The sequence below is a fragment of the Meles meles genome, chromosome 21 (genome assembly GCF_922984935.1).
Source record: "Meles meles chromosome 21, mMelMel3.1 paternal haplotype, whole genome shotgun sequence".
NCBI classification, from domain to species: Eukaryota; Metazoa; Chordata; class Mammalia; order Carnivora; family Mustelidae; genus Meles; species Meles meles.
In genome coordinates, this window is record NC_060086.1 from 34,222,474 (window position 1) to 34,246,243 (window position 23,770).

General features: G+C 55.4%; 1 protein-coding gene across 3 annotated transcripts in view; it reads right to left on the bottom strand.

The window, feature by feature from the left end:
* The window catches only part of SNX29 (sorting nexin 29), a 476,823-nt gene that overhangs the window by 22,920 nt on the left and 430,133 nt on the right, over positions 1 to 23,770 (bottom strand). For all 3 annotated transcript variants that reach the window (XM_045993249.1, XM_045993250.1, XM_045993251.1), the window contains exon 20: positions 20,520 to 20,659. In XM_045993249.1, the coding sequence (XP_045849205.1) occupies positions 20,520 to 20,659 (140 nt within the window). The remainder of the gene's footprint in view (positions 1 to 20,519; positions 20,660 to 23,770) is intronic.

Here is a 23,770-nt window from a genome sequence, read left to right on the forward strand (position 1 = left end):
CTTTAGCCTGGAGCCGTCTTCCCTGCTGCTGCCTGGTCTCAGCCAAGCCCAGGGCTCTCTGCCTGACATCAGGGGGCCTAGGAGAGCATAACATCTGTGGCAGAAGGTGCCTGGGGTCTGGTTGGGGAGGGGACGTTTCATGGGGTCATGTGACCCCCGAGAGCCGGTGGTGGTGGCGCTACCTCGCCTTACTGACACCGTTGCCTTCCAGAACCAAGGGTACCCACACCGTTGCCATCCTTCCAGAACCAAGGGTACCCATCGGACAAGGACACACAGACTCCAGGCTGAGGCCGACCGAGCTCCTTGCAGAGGTGACCGAAGACGAGGCAGCCGCGCGGAAGGAGCTGTGCGTGCCCCTCGTGCTACACTTCCGCTACTCCAGGAAGCATCTGCTGGAGGCTGCCAGCTCCTCGAGAGGGTCAGAGACGGCCCCTGAATGGGTCCTGGGCAGCAAGAGCTGTGGGCCATGGTCACAGAGGACCGAGGAAGTGAGGAAGGTTCCCAGAGCCCCGAGAAGGCGGTCAGCATCCTGTTCAGGAGAGGCTCTCGGAGGGTGAGCAAGTGCCCCGGGGCTCCACAACGCCGGAAAGGGCCACTGGCAGACAGTCCCTTCCACACATCACCGCCTCCTGGACAGAGTTCAGAGGCTGTTCCCCCGCCAACGTGCCTCCATCTCCGTTCGTCCGCCCCCCTGCCTGGCGCACACCCTCCCAGGGCTTCCACGCTGGGAGTCATCTCGGATCTCCTGACTCTTCCTCCTCCGTTCTCTCTGCTGTTCCCTTTTGGGACCAGCTTCTACAAGGTGGGTAGATCAGGCTCTGTGCCCTTCTCCGTCCTCACGCCCCAGGCACCTGGCCCAGGCTCCAGGTCCTAAGAGCAGCCAACACATGGGGACTCCGACTGACCCAGTCCCAGCCCAGACCTCCAGCCTGAAGGCCAGGCTCTTGGGCTCAGGGCCTCTCCCGCTTTCTGCCGGGATGTGTGACCAGCAGCTCCGCGGCAGCATCTCCAAGGCCACCTCTGGCTTCCCCCACTGCCCAGGGCCGTGCCCCCTTTATAAATGGCAACTGTCTCATTCCTGTTCCTCACCCCGCCCACCAGTGCACCACCCCGACTCGTCCCTGTCCACGCCCACATGGACTCTGCGGCGCACCCTGTCCACGCGACGTCCAGAGAGTACATCTAGAATCAGACCCACACCGACCCAGCCACGGTCTCCTCCCACCTCATGACCTCGTCATCCTCCACCTGCCCTCTGCTTCCTGCCCAGTCCCTGACCCTCCAACACAGCTCTTCCCTCTGATGTAGCAGCCGCAGTCTTCCTTGGCTACAGTGCCCTCTGGGATAGGACCACTCCCCTTGCCGCCCCGGCCGACTTCCCCTCCTCTGCTCTGCCCTGTCCCCTCGCTGCCTCGGCTACACTGGCTTCCTGCTCTTTCTCAAGTGGGCTGAGCCAGCTCTGCCTCCGGGCCTTTGCACTTGCTGCTTCTACTATCCGACACATCCCTCCGGTCTCCACACACTCTGCCACGCTATCCTGGCGGCGTTTCCCAGGCATCAACAACCCCTGCCTGGCCCTCCCCCCTACAAGCCCCTACAAATAAAATTTGCTCTTTTATTTTTCTCCACAGCAACCACCGTCTGCCATACACACATTTACTTGCTCGTTTAATGTCTATCTCCTCCAGCAGAACATCCAGAAGGCACGGACTTTATTCACTGCTGAGTAAATGCAACCGCCATCCGAAGTGATGCCCAGCACATAGTAGGTGCGCAGCGCGTACCTGCTGTGGGGTGGGCGGAGGGACTGAGGACTTTCCCTCGGTCCCGCCCTAGATGATGACGCGGTGCCTGTCCCTGGGCTGCCAACAGAGCCGGGGAGAACTGCCTGAACCTGATCACACTTTTTTGTGTTTAGACTCATTTTAGTCTCTTTATTTTTATGTATTTTGAAAGCAATCCTAATCATTTATATTTAAAATTTCCTTTTAAAAATGTACATGTGTAGAAGGTAGGTGCTTAAATGTCTCTAATTTCCTCATCGTGTTTTTAGTTTTCCAGTCACAACAGCGTTAATTGCAGTGGTTCTGTGTGGAGGAAGAAATAAAGACTCTCCGTTCTGGCTGTTTATAACGATCAGTCTGTACTGTGTTATGCTGCTTGGGTTGAACGAAGCGTGGAGGGGAACAGCATTTGTCCGCTCTAGTGCTGAGCACCTACTCTGTGCCCAGCAGCTCCATATTCCCTGCGTCCTTCCCCACTGCCACGCTGTGGGCCTTCTCTGCCAGAAGAACTAGGAGGGGCAGAGCAGAGAACATCTCATCCCTGAGCTAAGAGACAGACTGGGAACCCGAGCCCAGAGATTTCCTGCTCCCCACAGTGCACACTGAGTGTCTGGATGTCCCCACCAAAGCTTCGGTCCTGCCCTTAGCTGCCAGACTCCTCCGAACACCTGGGATGCTCAGGCTCCCCCGAGACTCATCCCTTCCCCAACCCCTTAAGGTGCTCGCAGACCTCCCACTTCTGCTTCCAGGCAACCCGAGTCTGGAGAGCCGAACTCGAGGAGCCCCGTGTCCTGCTGAGGCTGCAGGAGCTGGAATTGGGAGGGGACAGCCAGGCAGAGTGGCCAAGGACCTGCCTGGCTCAGTGGACAGCAGGCTTCCTGCCAGCTGCAGGTCGCACAGAGCGGGGGCCCCACGTCCAGTGAGGACACCTGCCAAAAAGCCCTGTGCACTGACCGGAGAAGAGAGCTCACCCTTCTCTGGGTGCGGCGCTCAGGGCTTGGCTCTCTGGGATGCTGGCTGTCCAGGGGACCAGCCCACAACACCCCCTGCCCAATGGTGTCAGCACGAGGCAGACAGAGCCCTTCACTCACGGCTCCTCTTGCCCCACTGACCAAGCCTCCAGGCTGAGCTACAAGTTTCCTAGGACCACAGGCTGCTGGTTTTGTCTTCCCAGAACCTGGCACGGTGCTTGGGGCCTGCAAGTTGAGATGCGGCGTAACAAGTATTTTTTTTAAATGAAGGAATAAACCTCAAAAGCAGGGAACCACAAGTCTCATTTTCACTCTGGCACCCTTGGCACGGCTGTACTAATACACAACAGAGAAAGACTTTAAATCCAAAAAAAGTTACAAGAGACAAGAATGTTATATATTAAGAGAAGGTTTAATAGAGCAGACAGATCAGACAATTATAAGCATTGACTTGCCACTAACTGCCCATCAAAATATATGATGCAAACACGGACAGAACTGAAAGGAGGAACGGTTTTGGGATTATAGCTGAAGACTTAGTTTCCTGTTCCTAATGTCCAGAACCAGCAGACAGAGGTAAGGGAATCGAGGACCTAACAAACCAGACACATGCAGAACACTCCACCCAACGACAGTGTACGTATGACTGTCACGTGCCCAGGGGACACGGTCCAGGACAGGCCATGTGTCAGGCCACAAAACAGGTCTCAACAGATTTTTTAAAAAAGTATCTTCTCTGACTGTAACTGGATGAAGTTAGAAATCATTAACAGAAGGAAAGCTGGGAAATTCACCTCTTTGTGGAAATTAAATCACTCTTCAACAACCAACAGATCAAAGAAGAAATCGCAGGGGAAATTAGAAAATACTTCAAGCTGAACGAAAATGAACACACACCAGACGAAAACCAATGGGATCCAGTGAAACCAGTGCTAAGGGGGACATTTCTAGCTGTAAATGCTTACCTTAAGAAAAATCTAAAATCAACGACCTAACTTTATACCGTAAGGAGCTACAAAAGGAACACACTGAACCCAAAGTGAGTGGAAGGAAGGACATGAGAGAGAGGAGAGAGAAAACAGAGAACGGAAAAGCAAGAGAGAGAATGAATGAAACCAGAAGCCGGCTCTCTGAAAAGATGAGCAGGCTGACGAACCTTTAGCTTGAGGGACTAAGGAATACAAGACTCAAATTATTAAAATCAGAAGTGAAAATGGGGATGTTATTGCAGAATCTACAGAAATAAGAAAGGATCGCGAGGATGCTGTGAACGAGCGCACGCCGTAAGGTGGGTGACCTTCATGAGAAGGACCAGTTCTTAGAAACCCCAAACCTACCAAGACCGAATCCAAGACGCAGAAAATCTCAGGAGGCTTGTAACTAGTAAGGGGCCTGAATCTGGGATCAAAAGTCTCCTGACAGAAGAAAGGCCTGGACCCGATGGCCTCACTGGTGTATCCTCCTAAACATTTACAGAGTCATGACAATCCTCCTCAAACTTCCCCAAAAATCCGAGGAGGGAACACTTCCTAACTCATTCTATGAGGCCAACATTGTCCTGGTACCAGGCCAAAGACACAAGAAAACTGTAAACCCCAAATCCCTGATGGACACAGGTGTCAAATCCCCCAGCAAAATTCTGGAAAACCAAATTCAAGAGCGTGTTAAAAGGATCATACACGGTGACCAAGTGGAATTCCGTCCTGGACTGCAAGGATGGTTCAACATACAAAAATCACTCAGTGTCATGTTGCCAGAATGAAAGGGGGGGTAGGGGGAGTGATCCTCCCAAGAGATGCAGGAAAAGGACTCAACAAAATTCAACGCTTTTACCATAAAAACACCCTCGCACCCCTGGCTTCTGGAGAACGACCCTGGGCCTGCCCACGAGGCAAGCACCTTGCAGTATGTGTCCCACTTAATCCTCCTGGCAACCCCCAAAGGGAGGAACGTCATTGTGCCTATTTAATAGAGGAGGTAACTGAGACCCAGAGTAAGGTCCCCAGGTTCACACCCCTGCTACGCAACAAAACCAAGACTTGGACCACACCTGGACCCACACCCACGAGGCAGACAATAGTAATCACAGAAGCGGCCACCAAGACGGGAGGGAGTGTGTATCACATTTCCCGCGGGCCAGGCACTGGTCTCGGGCCAATCCTCGCTGCCACCCAACGAGGCCTCCGCTACCGTAAACTGTACGTGACAGACTAGGAATCCGAGTCCAGAAGAGGTGAAGTAACTTGTTCAAGGTCTGATGGTCAGTTAGGGTCTCCAGGCCCGTGGTCACGGACCGATACTATCTGCCAAGATGGGAACCAACCTCCGTCTTTAACTTCCAGTCTGAATTACAAAGCTGTCCTTCCCCACACTGACCACACAGGAGGACGTGGTTGCGACCTGTTTACTGCAGAGGTTGTTGGCAAGCTTTCTCCGTGAAGAGCCACACGGTAAATATTTTAGGCTGTAAGGGTCATAGAGGCTCAGCAGCTATCGAACTCTGCTGTTGCAAAGTAAAAGCAGATACAGACAGCGCGTAATGGATGGGCATGGCTGTGTTCCAAGTAAACTTTATTTAAATAAGGAGCAAGCCAGGTCTGCCGCCCAGGCTATAATCCGTGGATTTCCTACTTTAGACAATAATGGGGCCACTTTTGAACCGTCCAATCTCTTTTATTTGGAGGCTACAAGCTGGGTAAGGGCCAGTCTGGGCTCAGAGAACAGAAGGAAACAGCCTGATCTTTGCTTTATGTATGGACTCTAGAGGAAAGGGGCTCCTCAGTCTGTTTCAAACGAGCTTCTCCAAAAATCCCCTGCTGGCAAAGGCCCTCGTCACCTGCTCCAACTGGGAACTGAGCACTGCTCTCTCAAAACAGTCTCCAGGAGGGCAAGGTCTCGCTCAAGGTCGTAGATCAGTCCATGAGCCCCGGCAGGGAAGGTCCCAGTGGGAAGAATCCAGGCAGGGCGGGGGCAGGGGGAAGGGGACGGTGTGTGGCTGTGTTACAGTGGGCTGACCCCCCGCATGCAGGGGGGTCCCCTCCTTAGGAGGCTACAGGTCGTCCAGGTTTAAAGGGATCCACACGGCAAGCCAGTTACTCACTGGGACTCCATGAAGCCATCTGAAAGCAGGGACCACCTCCTTGTCATCTCCTCCTCCTTCTTCTTCTGCTCATTTTTCTTTCTCTGAAGGCTATGGAGCGTCTGCACTTAGGAACTCTTACGGGGAGTGCGGGAGAGTGCACCTGGGCCCCAGAGTCTCCGAGCTGGCTACTGAAACCCAGTTCGGATGCTTCCTAGCTGTGTGAGCTTGGGCAAGTGGCTCACCTCCTCTGAGCTTCTGTCTCATCTGTAAGTAGTACCCACAGAAGAGGGCAGTGGAGATATCTAACAGCTGTTGACTGATGGGCCAGGGACTGTCTGGACATGTCGGCACCAGGAGTATTCCCTGAGGAACCATCTGTTGTCTGGATTTCTGAGCCCGATGGACACCCCTTGCTACAGCTAATCCTTGGGACTCCTGCAGCTCCGAAATTCTTCACAAGGAATGCAAATGGGTTCGTTTCTGCCCTTCCCTCTGAAGCTGTGGGCATCTCACCAGGGAGGGCTTGCTGCATTCCCCAGCATGAGGCCCTGGCCGTGGAGAAGAGCTGGAGCTCTGGAATCTGGGCTCTGCCACTCCTCAGCTGTGTGACCCAGAGTGAGTCAATGCACCTCTCTGGGCTTGGTTTTCTGGGTGCCATCGGAAGGCTGGTGAGTGAGGATCATTACAGACACGGCTCTCTTTTAAGAGCTGTCGGGACAAATCAATGGGATCTCTCATGAGCCACTGACCCCGGGATCTGATACAGAATGAGGAATGGCAACGGATGAAACAGAGCCCGCTGAATGACGGAATCCCTTAATGGAATATCCCGGGACTGAGTTCTGTGCCACAGAACTCCCCACATAAAAGGTCTGTCAAGGGCCCTGAGAGGGACTCAGCCTCTTCAGAATAAGACGCGGCACCGCCTCCATGGTGACCACTCTCCCCAGTCTTTACAGTGGCATCAACTCGTAAATGCTTCTTTTCAGCTTAAGCTCGCTTGTAGTGAGTTTCTGAGATTCCGCAAACCAGAGTCCCTGGTGACCATCAGCGACGCCGACAGGTGTCTGTGTGCCTCTTAAGGGCCCTGACGGTTTACTAGGTGCCTTTGCCCCAGGGTTTGCCATTTAGCTAATAACTTATCTTCTAGAGGAGCGGGAGAGGAGAGTGCTTACAAGGGTGGACTTTCGCCAGGTTTCTCTTGTTTTTGAGCGAAACCTGTCTGGGCTCAAAGGCTGTCCCCCCAACACCATGCCCTCCAACAGCGGGAGCACAGGGCTCAGCCCGCCTTCCACCACCAGCTGTGGGACCCGCCAGCTCTGCCACCGTGGGCAAGTCCTGCCCTCCGTCTGGGCCGCAAGTTCTCCTCCAGGAAGTGGGAGCACAGACACGTCCTCCCTCTCTCAGAGCTGCCGACTCAGTGGGCTCCATGTCTAAAATGCTAGCGAAAAGGCCTGACACACGGAAGGAGTCCAGGTGCCATGGGCGGTGGGTGAATCTAAAACGGTGGCTTAGGTTAGGGAGCAGTCTGGAAGGGGACAGTACTGTGGGGCTGAAGCGAACTGGGGATCAGGTCTAGCTCTGCTTTACTGATTCGAGAGAAAAATAAAAGGAAAAGAAAACCAAAGTGGAATGGCAAACTGTTTTCAGACAAGCAAAGTCTCCTTAAATGGGTCAGAAAACATCCCATCAGGGGCCGTCCCTGTCGTGGGGGAATCCACGGAAAACAGCTGTGGTTCGGGACAGTAAGCATTCACCCAGCATTCACCAGGCATCCAACACTCCCAGCACTGGGCCTCACCCAGGGATCAAAGGGGAGGAGGCAGGTTCCTGGCCACTGGACAATCACATTTGGGGGAGCGAGAAACACACATCCACATGTCAAGTCAGCACGGGGCCCTGGCTTCCATCACGGAGGGACGCGCGGGTGGTGATGGGAATCCAAACAGCGACGCACGTTCCCATTTGAGGCCAGTGGTAATGGGCCGTCAGGAGCCAAAGGAGACTCCGTGAGTCCAGAGACCAGCCAAGGTCAGCACTCAGGAGTGGGTTAAAAACAAAGACTTTGGGGTCACGGTCTGCCCCCACACCCCCAATCACACGATCTGGGTCTGAGAACCAGGCACCATCACTCACAAGTTCATCAGCCTCTCTGAGCCTCAGTCTTTTCATCTCTAAACGTGCCTCAACACGGCAATTACTCTCATAGGGAGAATTATAAAAATTACTGAGCTAATTCTGGCGGCCAGTGCTCAAGAAATGCTGCGCAGCGTAATGACTGGCAATATCCATTCCTGAGCGTTCACTCCCCACCTAACCCCTGTTCACATGGCATATCCCTTCTTTGCATGCACAGCCAGCCGGCAACGCTTGCTGCGGGAGACACGGAACAAGGGATCCCAGGTCTGGGTAAGATGTCTTCAATGCCGCCGCCACACGGGACGAGGCACCATGTGGAGGATGCATGGGGCAGCTACTAAGGGGCTCTGGAAAGGACATTACTGGGCAGTTGGGGAAGAAAATCAGAATTGGATGCACCATCAAAACGGTCGTGAGTTTACCACCGTTCCCTCTAGGACCCTCCCGGAGTCAAGACAGACTGACACCCAGAATGGGCGGGATGGGACAGGGCTCCAGGTGAGCCCTCTGGTTCCGGCCTAAGAGCAGGAAAGCGACACTGAATGCTGGATACAGCGGTGGGGAAGGGGAGGGGGTCTCTCGTGCATCAGCCTGCAGTCGTCCTCAAGGACTCAGAACTCCAAGAAAGGGTGTGGTAAGAGAAACAGTCACCCCAAATATGTCCATGTGCTAATCCTGTCACTCGTAGGACAAGAAGGACTTTGCAGACAGCATTCATTTCCATTTTCGAGATGAGGAAATCCCAGATTTTCTGGAGACGCCCACAGTGGTCACAAGGGTCCTTGTAAGAGGGAGGCAGGAGGGCACAGTCACCGAGCAAACGACAAAAGTTGTGCAAGGAGGGGCCCCAAAGCGACAGCTCTAGAAGCTGGAAGGGGCGGGGAGACAAGATTCTGCCGAGCAGCCCCGGCGGGGAGCCAGGCCTGCAGATACCTTGATTTTAGTGTCCTGAGACTGATCCCAGACTTCTGACCTCCAGGACCGCAAGAGGACAAATTTGTGGGTCTGTGGTCACTAGTTTCAGTAGACACGGGTGCTCACACAGGGAGAATCTTTCTCGTGTAAGAAGTGCCGTGGTCCCAAGACAGTGGGGTAAACGCCCGGTGCTTTTTCCTCTCTGTGTCCCCTCCCCTATGCTCTGGACACAGAGTCTGTTAACCTTGACCACACCCTCACCCCTTACAGGAAAGTTAACTCAAAATGGATCACAGATTTAAGTGTAAAATGATACACTTTAGAAGGAAACCAGAAAGAATCTTCATGACCCTGGTTTAGGCAAAGAGTTCTTAGAACAACAAAAGCATAATGGAAAAAACCAAGAAATTGGATTTCATCCAAATTAAAAAGATTTGTTACACACAAGACACGGTTAAGAAATATGAAAAGAGGGGCGCCTGGGTGGCTCAGCGGGTTAAAGCCTCTGCCTTCAGCTCAGGTCATGATCCCGGGGTCCTGGGATCGAGCCCCGCATCGGGCTCTCTGCTTGGCTGGGAGCCTGCTTCCTCCTCTCTCTCTCTCTGCCTGCCTCTCTGCCTACTTGTAATCTCTATCTGTCAAATAAATAAATCTTTAAAAAAAAAAAAAAGAAATATGAAAAGACAAGCTACAGACTGGGACGAATTACCTACAAATGACCCATCTGACAAAGGGTTACACACAGAATATATTAAGAACCGTCAAAACTCAACAGAAAAAAAAAATCCCAATTTTTGAAAATGGGCCCGAGACTTGCAGAGACCTTCCCCAGACAAAGACACTGGAAGCAAGTCAGCACAAGGAAAGGCGCTCCCAGCACCAGCGGGGAAGGCAGTGCCCCTTCAGACCCGGCAAGACCCACACCTCCTGTTCCACGGCCGGGACAAACGCTGCGACAGGGGGACAAGCCCGCGAGCGTGCGGAAGGCCGGATCTCGGCCCCTCGGGAACGCAGACCCCCCTTCGGTACTGACCCCACAGGAGCGAAAACCACAGTCCCTGTAAAAAGCACACGAATGTTTACATTAGCTCGAAACCGTCAACAGCTGGGAAGAGCCCAAGTGTCTCGTGAGCGGATCAAGTGCGTCACGGCCACGTAGTGGGACGCCCAGCACTGGACGGACCAGACTGTCGGTGCGCCCAACCTGCACGGATCTCAAAGGAACGGCGAGGAGTGAAGGAAGCCAGTCTCCAGAGGTCACCGCGTGAGTCTGCGCAGAGGACGTTCTGGAAAAGACCCAGCCGTGATGGAGAAGCGATCCGTGGTCACCAGGGATCAGGGCCAGGGAGAGTGTGTGACCATGAAGGCACAGCATGAGGGAGAGTTTGGCGCTGACGCAATGGTCTGTGTCCGCGGTGGGTGGGTGGGTGGGTGGGTGTGTGTGTTGGGAGCGCAAATGCATACGTGCGCTGAAATCACAGACTTCAGCTCCAAGCAAAAAAGCTTTCACTGTATGCTAATTTTCTAAAAAAGGTTGTTTTTGGTTTTTTTGCCAAGTCAAGGCAAGCAGGACTCCAATCAGTGCAGTGGAGGTCCTAATGTGGTCCTTCCTGGAGCACAGTGGAGTGAGTCCCCCTGCTGGTTCATGGCCGGCCACCCTCTACCTTCCCCCTCCTCAAAATCTCACAGTTGTGCGCCCTGCACCCCCCCACCCCCCTCACATACTGCCTCCTCCCACCTAGAACAAGTTACTCCTCTGGGTTAGTTGCAAAAATGGCCCCGATTATCCGCCACTTTCTGCCTTGCCCTTAGCCCTGCTGACCCTGGCCTCCGGGTGGGGAATGCCAATGGCCAAGGCTGTCAGCACACAGGACGCAGTCAGGGTCTGGAAAGTGCTACGGGGGTTGGGCTTTCCCTGTTCTGGCTCAGAACCTCCCCGGCCCCCGCTGCCCCATTATTCCCAGGCAAGACCATCCTGGCCCAGCCGCCAGCCAGCCAATCCGCAGATGTGGAAGCAAACGTGGCCCCCATCAGCTGGCCTCCTGGCCCATCACCCAGCGTGCCAGGCTCGCTGAGCACCACCAGGGGACTGTGGGGGTTCGCCACGCAGTACCCCCATGGCTGCAGATCCGGGCTATCTCACCCAACTGTCTCTATCGCCAGGTATCCTTCACAGACCTCCCCCATGAGCGTGGGCAGAGCGCGGGGAGCAGCGCGCTGGCCCACTGAGGACGGGGACGGTGTACTGACCACACTTTGTGCGACGAGACAGCGGGGCGGGGGCTGGTCAGAGAGCTGCCGGCTTCCTGCGGGCTGCCGTCTCGCCTCCCCGGTGTCTCAGAACTTCTATTACTTGTTATTTCTTCACTAACCCTAAAATAGGATGGAGGTTATTGTGCCCAAAATAACCTAATCTGCTTCCCTTGCTCCACACTGAATTTTCAGATGCTCCAATGTTTAAAAATAAAAGACAGGAAGTAGGACAGGCAACTGTAATACTGTCTAAGCTGCCAACTGAAATCATTTTGGGGACGGAAGTGAGAGTCTGAACAAAGGATTAAGTGAAACGCGACCACAGCTAAATAAGTCCCCTTGGAGAAGCCCTCCCGGGCGACCCCGAATGGAATCCTCTCGCCAAACCCGTGAGGTCTGTGCTCCTGGCCCCACTCTCCAGGTGGGAAAACTGAGGCACGCAGCAGTCACGGGCACGGGCCTGCTAGTCAGTACAGCCGGCACGTGAACCAGGGACTGACTGACCCTGGGTCTTGCTCTTTCTTGTTTATCCGGTGAGAAACTCCCAACAGAGCGTGGGCTCACCCCTTCCACCCATCAAACACACAGCCTACAGGACTGGAAAGGTCCGCTGCTCTGGGGGAGGAGAGCACTCGGCAGCTGGTCTCGGCAGTTCCGGGCCTGGCCACAGGGATGCCGCCTTCACGCCAACAAGGACACAGAGCCTTAGCTCCCCAGATCAGCTCGACTGGTGTTTGCAAAGAGAGGGAGTAACTGTGGCGGGCAGACTCGGGCAGACCCACGCCGCCCCCACGTGCTCCGTGAGTGCACTTGCGGGGTGCTCCTCGGAAAGCCCCGGAGCTCCGAGGTCTGCGCGGGTTCTAGGGGACGCACGCTTCGGCCGCATAGACCGCGTGAGCCGCTGACGCTGTGACGATTCTTCCAGCAGCCACAGCCCACAGCACTGCCCGTGCCCCCGGCGTTCAGCGCGTCAGCCCCGTCCTGCTGACTCTCTGCATAGCCCTCTGAGGGAGCACCTCTAACCGTCCCATTTTACAGACTGGGAAATCGAGGCACAGAGTCCTTAAAATGCCTAATGTGAGATCACCCAGCTGGTAAACGGCCGGCCTCTGGGCCTCTGGGCCTGCAGCTGTTTCTCTTAACGATGATGCCTCTGTGCTCCTACCTTTAACGTGAAAGTTCTAAAACAAGGGGTGTCCCAGACTCCTAACATGATGCCTTGTCTCCTGGGGCATCGGTCATTTCTCAACCTGCCTTCCCAGAGAAAACCATCCACAGCCTCATCACAGCAAGTTCTCTTGTGTAAAAAAGAGAAATAAAACAAGGAACTGTTCTTCGTCTGTCCATGATCTGTTTTATCCTCTGAGTGATGCTCGCTAAGCCAGCGGTCTGTGCGCTCTGGGGACAGTGTTCCTGGGGCCGAAGCGGGACACGGGTTCTCCTTTCCAGTCTAGCTGAATAGCCCGGGTCTATCAGATTCATGGTGGACGACCAGGGGCTGCAGCTACTCGGCCCGAAACCCCTTGAGGCCAGTACGACTCGTGAACAAGAGCGAGTTCTTGAACTTTACAGGTGAACACATCGGACTTCCTTTGTGACCCTAATAACTGGCCTCCAGTTCCCCAGAGTAGACAGAAGTGCCCTCCCAGGACCCGCACTTCCTGGTGAGCTTCTAGAAGAAACCCCCTCCTGACTGGCTGTGTTCCTTTTCCCGAGGTAGGCACGCACTGCCAGCAGGCACGCAGCGACGGCGAGGACGGACAGCCGCAGAGAAGGTGGGGAAGACTCAGGCAGGCGTTCTGCTGGCAAGAGTTGAGCACACGGCTGATGACAGAGCCCTTCCTGGGGATCCAGAACCCGCGGGAAGGCGGCTGCACTTGGAAGCTGGGCAGGCATCCCCTGCCTGTGGACTGTTCCAATGGCCCATCCTGAGGGGACCTCTGTCAGGACAGTAGGGGCTGCTGTGTCCTGAGTGCCAGCTGTCAGAGCAACCCTGGTCAGTATGTGGCCACCATTGTCCCCTGGGATCAAAGGGGTGACCACCTCCTTCCACCCTGCTTCTCCTCGTGTGCCCCACAGGTCCATCCTAGAAGCCTCCTGATACACAACGGGCCGCCCGCGGCCACCCCACAAAGGAGGTGGCAGCTAATTTTAAACTCAGATTTCATACTGAGAGCCTGCCATCTGTAGAATTCGAAGATGTGGCCCCTGGCCGATGGGCACACTAATAACCGCCGGGGAGAGCCAAGGCTGACCCTCTCAGGCGGGACCCACACCCCTCCCCGAGGTCACACTGCGAGGGCATCATTCTCTTAAATGAGAGAAATTACCCAACTGGCGTAAGAGGGCGGGGCTTAGCCACGTCTGTCAAAATTTATAAATGCACCTGCCATCTGAGCCAGCGTGGCTCCTAAAAGTCAACCCTACACACCCACGTGCTGAAATGGGTACCTACTGCACCACCCGGGGCAGCACTGCCGGAGGGAGAAAGCTCTGGAACCCTCCGAAGTGTTCCGAGAGGGCAGCGGTGGGAGAAACCACGGAAGAGGCGGCGCGGGGGATACTACGTGGCTCTCGCCAGCAACGAGGCAGCTCCAGTCAATGAAAAAGGCGAACCACGGAACACGCACGGAATCTGGCTCTGCCTTACGGAAGTGTGAGCAGTTCCTACAAGATTGCATAAGCGGCTTGACGGGGACTGCGGGGCGGGGCGTGGGGGTGGGCACAGTACTCAGTCCAGTGACGCGGACTTCTTCGTCTCCTAGCTCTCTGTAGCATTTCATTTTTTAATACCATAAGTTTATCACTTCCTCCAAAACGTCTGCTCCCAGACTCTCCTTCCCCCGTGCTTCCTTTCTGCTGGTAAAAATAGGGACACACGTACACGCTTACTATGCGCCGGGCACTGTTCTAAGGGCCTGACACACACGCACTCCTGGCGCCCTCAGGCCCCCACCCCCGACCACATGGAGGCTTCGGATACCTCCACTGTACAGATGAACACCCGGAGGCCCGGGAGAGCCTGCAACTCGCTCAACGCCAAACAGCCCGTCAGTGGCACAGCTGGGACACAAACTGGGCAGTGGGACACGTGACAAGGCACTCTGCAGACTCCTGTTGAATGAATGAATGAATGAATGAATGAATGAGTCATGTGGCCTGGTGATGTCATGCCCCACACGTGTTGGCCCCCCGGGGCCCAGGTCCATGTCCATGTCCTAATCATCTGTGTGATACCCTGCCACGCTCTCTGCTGGCCCAGGGCCCACACAGCAGAGGCACTCAGTACGTGTGTGTTGACTTGAATATGGAGATGGTCCACATGGAGCCGACTCGGGGCATCTCTGCATCTGCCTGGCCTGGCGGGACGCTGGGCATGTCATCTAGAACTCTCCTACCTGACAGCCAGTCCTCGGACACATCGGGGTGTCGTCACTTCTCACCTGCCCTCACCACCCCAGCCAAGACGACAACTCCTCCTGCCCAGACCCTACGGAATCCTCACTACCCTCCCCTTTCCAATTTTATTCTCTATTCCAATTTTATTCTACATCTTTTGCAATGCAAACCAGGTCGTTATCGCACCCCTGCTCTAAGCCCTTCAGCAGCTTCACAACTCATTTAGAATAAAGTTGAAAGTCATTGTTAGGGCCTCCAAGGCCCCTTATGGTTTGGCTTTCTGGAGCTCTCAGCCCCGTTCCCCTGCTCACTCTGTTCTGGCCACTGTGGCCTTAATCTGACACATCCAATTTGCTCCTGCCCCAGGGCCTTTGCATTTACTCTTCCCCAGAAATCCACAAGATCTTCCCTCAGGCCCCTGAGGTCCTGATCATCTGATGGAAAACAACACTGTGAGACTCTAGGCTCTGACTCTGTACTACCTTTTCTCAAACACTTTCCTAGCAGATATGTTTATCTACTTTTCAACCTCCTTTCTCCATAAAGGCAGAGGTTTGTTGTTGTTTTCATCTTTTTTCTGTTTTGCTCTCTATTATGGCCCCATAATATTCTCTATTATGACTCAGTGCTTGCTGAGTACTTAGTAGGTGCTCTGTTTCGGTGACTGGATGAAGATGTCTGCTGAATGCAGTCTCCTTGGACGGGGACCTTCTATGCATCCACTCAGCAGAGTGTTTGTCTGTCCTGAAGGTGTTCCCGGGTCCCCCAGTCTCTCTAGAACTCGTTAAAGCTGGACCATCCTCTTCCTCCTCCCTTTTCTCCCTCCTCTGTGAACGTGACCTCTCCCCAGTCCCCACCAAGCAGAGAGATGGCAGAGGAGGGACATGATTCCGGGGTGGGATGCCTGGAGGACACAGAGGCCATCTGAGTGTTAGAGCAGAGCAGCTGGTGGCCCTGTCACTTTCAGACAGAGGGACCTAGTTCCGTCTCCTGGGGTCAGAGCACGGAGGATCGGAAGGGCCAGCACTTCCTCCACCTCCCTTAACAGCAGCCCCGGAAGTGGCCCGACTGGGCTGGAGGGGACCGGATGGCATTTAACCATCATCTCTCCAGCAGAGCGACAGGGCAGCAGGTGCGCCCGGAGAGGGGCCTCTGGCGATGAGCTTCCACGCAACGGGGAGCCTTCCTGCGGGAGAGGCCTGACTCCTCTGGAAGAGCATGGCCACCCGCACCCGGGCCAACCCTCGGGCTCCCTGAAGAGCCGAAGCTGAGCCGCCGCGCCCGGTTTCCCCAGGGCAGGTCCTGAGTCACCGTCTGGAGCGGAGATCCCCAGCAGGGGAAGGAGGGCCGGAGAGGCTGGCGTCAGGAATAATTCAGAATAACTTCAGGCAAAACACTTAAATTTTCTGAGCCTCCAGTGTTTTACTTGCAGGGATAGATGGGTGGATGGCTGTGTGAAGAGACAAACACGGAAATGTCCCCGGGGTTTTATCAGGAGTCTCTCCTCTTTCTGGTGAGTCTTGTGATTAACAGCAGCCGTCACAGGGCAGACGCCGCGCTGACGCTCTCAGTGCCCGCACGGAACACCCCCATGGGCCGGTGGCCCTGGCACGACTCTTGCCTTTACCACACAAGACACAGAGGCCAAATCCCTGCCCGAGGTCGCCATCCTCCCCGGTTGAAGAGCCGGGGAATATCGCGGACTCCAAACTCCCTGCCCTTAGTATTTGGCGATCAGCGATTTGAAACTCCGCTGCCTTCGAGGGCCCCTGAGCTGATGTACATCAGTGAAGCCGGCCAAGGGCAGAGGCCAAACAGGGTGTTCGGAAAGGTGCCAGGCTGGGGATGCTCAACTCGCAAAGTCACAGCTCTCAACCTGAGCCTCAGGCTCTCCCTGCTGGGGCGTGGGCCCCGGTGTTTCCTCCCGGAGCTAAACCCCTGCTCAAGGCCGCTTGAATTTCCGCAGCCGCAGGTGGGGGGGGGGGGCAAACACTGACTGCACTTTCTGCTGGAAATTCCGCTGGGAATTTGTGCTGTGACCCACACTCTAACCCCAGCCTCTGCCCCCACAACCCCTCCTCTCCCCTTCAGGAAGAGCAGAACACGAGGCATTTCCCAGGGAGAAAACATTTTAATAATGCGCTAAATGACAGCACAACAAATCATTTAAGCCTTCACCGATTTTGCGGTCTAGGTCCGTGGAACGAGTTTTTGGATTCCGAGCCTCCCTCAGTAACAGACTTTCAAAAGAGCACCTGACTTCGCCCCGGTGTCCGGGGTGACATCTGCCACAAGCCGCCTCTTGGCGCCCACCTTTCCCTGAAACGCGGGGAGGACGCAAACAACATGGGGCTCCGAAGGAGGCCGCTACGGGGGCCGCTCCTCATCTGCTCGCCATCTGGGGGCACTCTGGTCCCCACCGGATGCACAGAGTTCAAAACGGCAAAGAAACGGCCCGCTTTCTACCATCCTGCTTTCTGCTGGCATTCGCAAGCCAGGCAACGGGAGGCGGAGAGATCTGGAGAACGGATTCATCCAGCTGATTCTCCGGCTCTCGGATCTGCGCAGATGGCAGAGTACTTGGAAGTCACGACGGCCCTCGCAGAACACAGTGAAATCCGGACGCGTCAGAGAGAAACAACAACACAGCAACGTGCGTGCAAAAGCAGGCCCCGTTGGATACCGGACTCCAGGCTGCACAAGCCCTGAGGTTTTAAGGAAGACTGAAGAAGAAAAATGGGCCAATGCTACCCACTTGCTTCCATTCCCCTCCCATCAGCCCTCTCCCTCCCAAGATGGAGCGGGACCACCTTTCGGAAGTTCAGCGGCGCACCAGCTCACGGAACCCGCGTGGGAGCAGAGTGTGCGAGGAACGCATCGTGAGTAACAGTCCGGTCCCACGTCCGCCTCGACGGAGAAGCCATCTGAGTGGTGGCGAAGAGGCAGGACTGCAAACTCAGGCCTCCAGCGGGGGCCAGGCAGGTAACGCAAGCGAGTGTATGAAGCCGACAGTCCAGCGCTGACAGCCAGGGCAGGGGAGGCTCGCCCAGAGTCCCGAAGACGATGGGAGCGGGGGTCTCCGTGAGGGCAGGCCAGCACTGCTCGACTCCGGCCAAGCGAGGCTGCATGGGCTGGGCTGGGGTGGGGTGGGGTGGGGATCCGTCCGCCCCGGCTGCCACAACCAAACACCACTGACTGGGGGGCTTAAGCAACGGATGCTAATTTCTCACTGTTCTGGAGCTATGAGTCTAAGATCGAAGGGCTGGCAGACTGGGTTCCAGGTGAAGGCTCTCTTCCTGGCTTGTAGATGTCTGCCTTTCACTGTGTCCTTGTACGGCAGAAAGAGAGAGGATTCTAGTACCTCCCCTCCTCTTCTTCCAGGGGCACGAACCCCATCTTGTCCCCCTGATAATGTCCCCCAAGCCTAATGACCTTCCCAAAGCCCTATTTCCGACTGCGATCAGACTGGGGCTAGGGCTTCAACATATGAATTCTGGGAGGATACAAGGGTTCAGCCCGTATCAGGACATGACCGATTCTGACACCTCATCTTCTTGCCTGACACCATCTAATATTTTGATGTTGGTGTCACGTCAATGTAGACACACAGATAACAAAAGCCCACTGCGCTGGTCAAACGAAACAGCTCAGAGGGGCAGGCGTGGTCCACAAGCTGCAGGCTTGTCCCGAAACATGGGGTGTGGCGCCAGAAAGCCTGGGCTCCCCATGCGCTGGCTGGCTAGTCCTGGGGTCACGAGGAAACCTCTCTGGGCCTCACTCCCCTCAGCATTTCCGAGGGGACCTCGTCAAACTGCCAGGTTACTGGCGAGTTTAGAAGGTTCCTCCTGACAGGTTCTCAGGAAGACTGGATGAGATCAAGGAGGGGAACACGCAGCCGGCGCCTGTACGAGCGCTCAGGAAACGGAAGGGACAGGCGGCGGGGGCCGTCCTTCGTCAACAAGCCCACCTCCGTTCAGTAGCTGAAGGGGGTTTCTCGAATCTTGAATCGGCATTTGAAAGAACTGAGGAAATGTGCCAAGATTTATAAGAATAATTACGCTTTGTGGGGTTTATTTCCTGAGCTAAGAGAGTTGTGGGTTTTTTTGTTATTTTTTTTAACTGGAAATTTCTCAGGGCGAGCTCTGAGCAGAAGGCCAGACGCAGCTTCCTGCAGGCACACACAAATAGGAAATTAGCACGTGGAGAGTCCCCGGCACAGGCGCACTCGGCCAGTGTGGGCTTCCACTGCCCCCAAATGAACCAATGGGCAGACTCCGACCCGGAACCCCAACTCACTCAGTAAAGACGGAGGAGGCCGGGGCAGCATCATGTGGATGGCGAGGAGAAGCCGAAGGACCAAAGTGCCTAATCCCAAGCGGGGTCTAGACTAGTGTTTACTCAGACGCCTGCTGTCAATGTGTGCCATGTTCCACAGTCTCTTACCGAAATTCTTTGTAATTTTTTAAAGCCTGTGACATCAAACCCTACGCTCTCTGTGCTAATTAGGCATAAAAGGTTTCTCCCTCGGCTCCAGTGAATGGCAACTGGCACGGCTGAGCTCGCCCCACACTGAGATGCACGTACGAGACGCTGGGGCTGCCTGCACCCAGCAGGAAGGACACCAGCTTGCTGTGACCAGTCTTCCTTCCTTCTCAGATCAGGGTCTTAAGACTGACTCTAACTCGGTTTTCATCAGAAAATTTAGCCCAAACTCACAGGACTCAGTGAGGGGTTAATCTCCAACACCATCCCAGCCAGGAGGCTGCCCCTAGAAGAATGGGAGCTCCCCCTGTGAGCTATTACAAGGGAATGAGAGAAAAACACAGTTTCCCATAATGCATGCAGGAAACAAAGGTGCCTTTTACCCGAGGCAGAATACAGGCTTTGTCTTCTCACAAAAGCCCTGAAACAATTAGAAAAAACAAAAGCAAGCTGCAAGCAGTAAGGGGGCCAGTCAGGCCAACGTCTGTCTGGTTGGGAGTTCAAGTGTGACCCAAAGGCACGCCCCAGGACAAAAGCAAAGCTCCAGGCCTGAAATTAGAGCATCACTGGTCCCGAGGACAGGCCCCCAAGCCCTGACCTGCCGAGAGCTGGACTACAAAGAAACTCTGATTTACCTCGACCTGTCACACAGACCCAGACCAGTGCTTCTCAACTAAGGGATCCACAGGTTTGCCATACGGGATGTTCCATCTCGTGTTTCCATGTGATGCTAATGTTCTAGAAACGATATGATTGTGTTCTGTAGCATCTGAAGGCTCAGCGAAAAAGGCTGCTCCGTCACCTCGGTCCCGATCCCAGGGTGCAAGCAGGTCAGGCTAGAGACAGACTTAACAGCACAGAGCGGACTCATCAGTGATCAGCCAGTGACGCCACGTGACGACCGCCTGCCCCCAGGTGCGGCACAGATGTTCCCCAGCAACGGGAGTGGAGAAGAGGGGGCAAGGACACCCGGGCGCCGCACGGGGTGAGCGCAAAGAACGTGCCGTGTGCCCCTGGGAGCAAAGCTTCGGCTTCAGATGTGCTGACAGTTCAGAAGTGTCATGATTTAGTAAGTGCTTCACACGTCAACAACGCCTTCCACTTTCTTTCCAACTTCATCAGATAGAAGAACAAGAAATTTATACCTGATTTTAAGTTAGGTCACAGTTACGCTACGACTTAAGTCAGTGCCAGTGGGAGTCCGAGAATGTGGTGCATCATTTACCCACCGAGGCAACAGCGATGGACCTATTTGGTTCTGGAACATTCTGTGAGCTGCAGAGAAAATCAGTCTCTCCTTTGATCAGAAGGCATGAAGCAGAAAACTGCACCGGCCTAATTTAGTTGCAGACCTCAGCTCAGCCACGCTCCAATGCAGACTCGAGGTCTCCAAGCCCTTCTCGCAGTCTGCAATACCGTGGCCCATGGCTCTAGGAGCACCTGGGCCCCAGCGTGGCGAGGACACACACACACACACACAACCGTACTTACACAAAGAAGGGCATGAGCTGCACGAGGGTCTCCTTCTTGGGGCTGGCGGCGAACTCGGGGGCCACCTGGATGACCTTGTTCATGACGCTGCGCAGGTAATTCTGGAGCTGCTTCCTCCGCTCCTCCACAAACTTGGCATCCTGAGAAAACACACACACGCCGGCATGCTCAGGTGTGCTCTCTTCGCCCGTCCGAAAACAGCCCGGAGAAGACCCAGCAGTCAGTCACCACCAGGCAGCAAGCTAATGTGTACGGAGCGACCGCCATGTGCAGACGGTGCCTAAGGCTTCCCCCGGGCGATCACGCTGAGCACCAAGGAAGATGCTTGTGACATTCCTACTGAGAAGGGCCTAGCGGGTCCCTACGACCACCTCCGTGTGCCCGTGAACGAGTGGAGTCTTACCACTGTGGCTGTCATGTATGAGCACCTACCACGTGGTGATGGGGCTGGGGACCGAACCAAGAACCCAAAACGCTCACTGCTGTGTCACTGGCAGAGGTCACAGGCCAGGATGGGATGCACCAATATACCCGGTGACCACACAGGCCCAAGTAATTGTCCATCCCACTAAATGCTGCCTTCCAGAAGACAGTGCTTAATTTGCCAATGTGGGAATTTTCCAAAATCCGGATCAGTCGCCACTATTTAAGAAAGGTTTTATTGGTAATCTGTGCCTTCTCTTAGAACACTAGGCTCTTCCAACACTAGGCTACATGGCCGCAGGGGGCCACATCCGGCTCTGGCTGGGCAGCAGGGCTCCAGTGGCAGGCACGGCCCCCAGGTCCATGCAGTCTCTCCAGCCCTCGGTGCTCCCGGGCTCAGTGCACCTGACTGTCCTCGCTCCCACTCCCCACTCCAGCCCCGAGTCCTCTTGCCTCTCGGCACTGTAGCGCCAGCCTCCCACATGTGCCTGCTGGGCACCAGGACTTGGACCTGTGTGACGATCTACTGTCCCCAGGTCGACATCCCTAAGAATTTTGAAATGAGAGTCCTCAGCACTTCTGGAGCCCACCCTGCTCACTCCCATCTGCGCTGGGGGCCCTGGCTCACCACGCGGAAACCCTGGCCAGCACCGGGAGAGACGGAAACGCAGAGCCACGTGGGGGTAAGGGAAGAGTAGAGGGAGGGCAGGAGGGGGAACGGGGTCATCCGTCCTCATGAGAACACTAGAGGAGACACACGCTGACTCATGTCACACGACAGAGGAGGGAGCGGCATGTAGAGAGGGTCTAGGTAACGTGGGCACGAACTAGGTCCCACCGGCGGAGCAGGGCACTCCCTCCTGCCCCCGCCGGCTCAGAGCTCACCCCAGCAGGGGCTTGGCAACAGTGTGCTGAACAAGGCTGCTCTCCGAGGCACCCGCGGACCTGCCCAGCACCTGCCCCGATCTTGGGAGAAGAGCACCCACAAAGCCTCGCCAAGCCTTGAGCACGGCGGGCAGAGTCTGTAAGTGCTGCTCGACTCAGCAAACAAAACTACAGGATGCTGGGTGAGAGCTGGATTTCAGAGAAACAACGCAGAATTTTCCAGTATTCATAACTCCATATTCAATAATTCATGACTCAATAATTTCTCAGTATTCAACTACGTACCACACAATAAAACTTCCCCTGCAGTATTTGGGACATACTCGAACTAAGAAATTATTCATCGTTTATGTGAAATTCAGATCTCACCGGCAGCCCGTGTTTCATCTGGCAGCCCTCCGGAGCACCAGCGGGAGGAAGGGTCACGGAGCTGTGGCTGGTGGCAAGCGCCCCCCCCGGCCAACCCCAGGCCCTTTCCAGGCCACAGTGAGGTCTCGCCCAGGGCCACTCCTGTGAGCCGCCTCAGTGTGACCCTCCGCCCCTCCTCAGGAGGGTGAGAACACTGACCACTGCTGAGCCCCCCAGGAGGGACTCTGATCTCCCACAGCCACCAGGGCGGGGGAGGGGAGCACCCTGGGCCTGTGCTCCCTCCCTGGTCTGACCACCAGGTGCTGCTCTGCCGTCCTGCAGTGAGCCGCTCCTCCTCGGGAAGGCAAAGAACGTGCCAGGTGAGCGTCCCATGGAGCTCCTGAGGCCTGAGTTCTCATCGGCACAAAAACTCAAGAGGCTGGCCAGAGAGGCTGTCGCGGGACAACAAAGGAGCCCATCGGCCTCCGCTGAGCTCATGGAGGTCTCTCCCCTCCTGCCGCACAGAGGGTCAGGCCACTCCAGGGGCAACACACAGAGATGGAGAGGGGAGGTGACTCCTCGTGCTGCCTGTAGGGCTGGGCGGGCACGGGGATCCCAGGGAGCGAGGACACTCCAAAGGGAGGTGGGGCGATGCCACCTGGGGGGCAAAAACACCCATTTTCACTTGTCTCGGAGCCTCCTCTCCCCCAGGTCCCATGGGCAGCAGTGATGTGGCAGAAAGGCCTCACCCTGGGAGGAGCCGACCCCCTTGCATGGACTCATTCCTCCTGAGGGCCCCTGCCTGGAAACCCGGCCAGCCCCACGAGGACCCAACACGGCAGCAATCTCACTTTGACAAGGGGGCAACTTCTCCCAGAGCGATTCAGAGTGAAGATACCTGTGGAATCTTTACTCGTGCTCTGTGCTCAGTGTGCTCCTTGCCTCGCACGCTTACAGCCCGTCTGAGGCTGGAAGCAGAAGCTGAGAAAGGGTAAGGAACGTGCCCGAGGGCTCAGAGTCCGGAGGTGGACCAGCAGGGTCCTGGGTCCTTAACCCGCCCAGAGTGGGAGCCACCCGCCACCCGGAAGATGATCTTCAACTCACAGAAGAAAAAGCTGTGAGTCTTCCAAACCACAGGCTTCCCCAAACCAGGATTCACTCGGGGTCAGCGCTAGCAGAAGCCGGTGACCGTGCGAGGACAAGGAAGCCCGTCACCATGTCACCTCAGTGCCTGGGGCCACACTCTCCGCGGGTCTCTGATTTGGAGGTGCAGACACCCAGAGACCCTGCCGAGGCTGCAGTGGGGCAGGGAGGAGCTCAAAGCTCTCCGTGGGAGATGGCCTTTTCCCCCTATGTCTGTCATTTCATTCTTACTTTATTATGGAAATTTCAAATATGGCAAAGAGCAGAGCAAATCGTATCATGAATCCCCACAAGCCTCTATCTAATAAAAAAGTCATAACCCCTTTCTGTATTTGCTTCATCACTACTACCTTTTTGCTGAGGTCTCTTACAGTAAATTATAGTCATCGTGACATCTCACGGCAGGGGGCTGTGGCATGCCTTCCCGAAACCCGAAGAACATTTTCCTATTT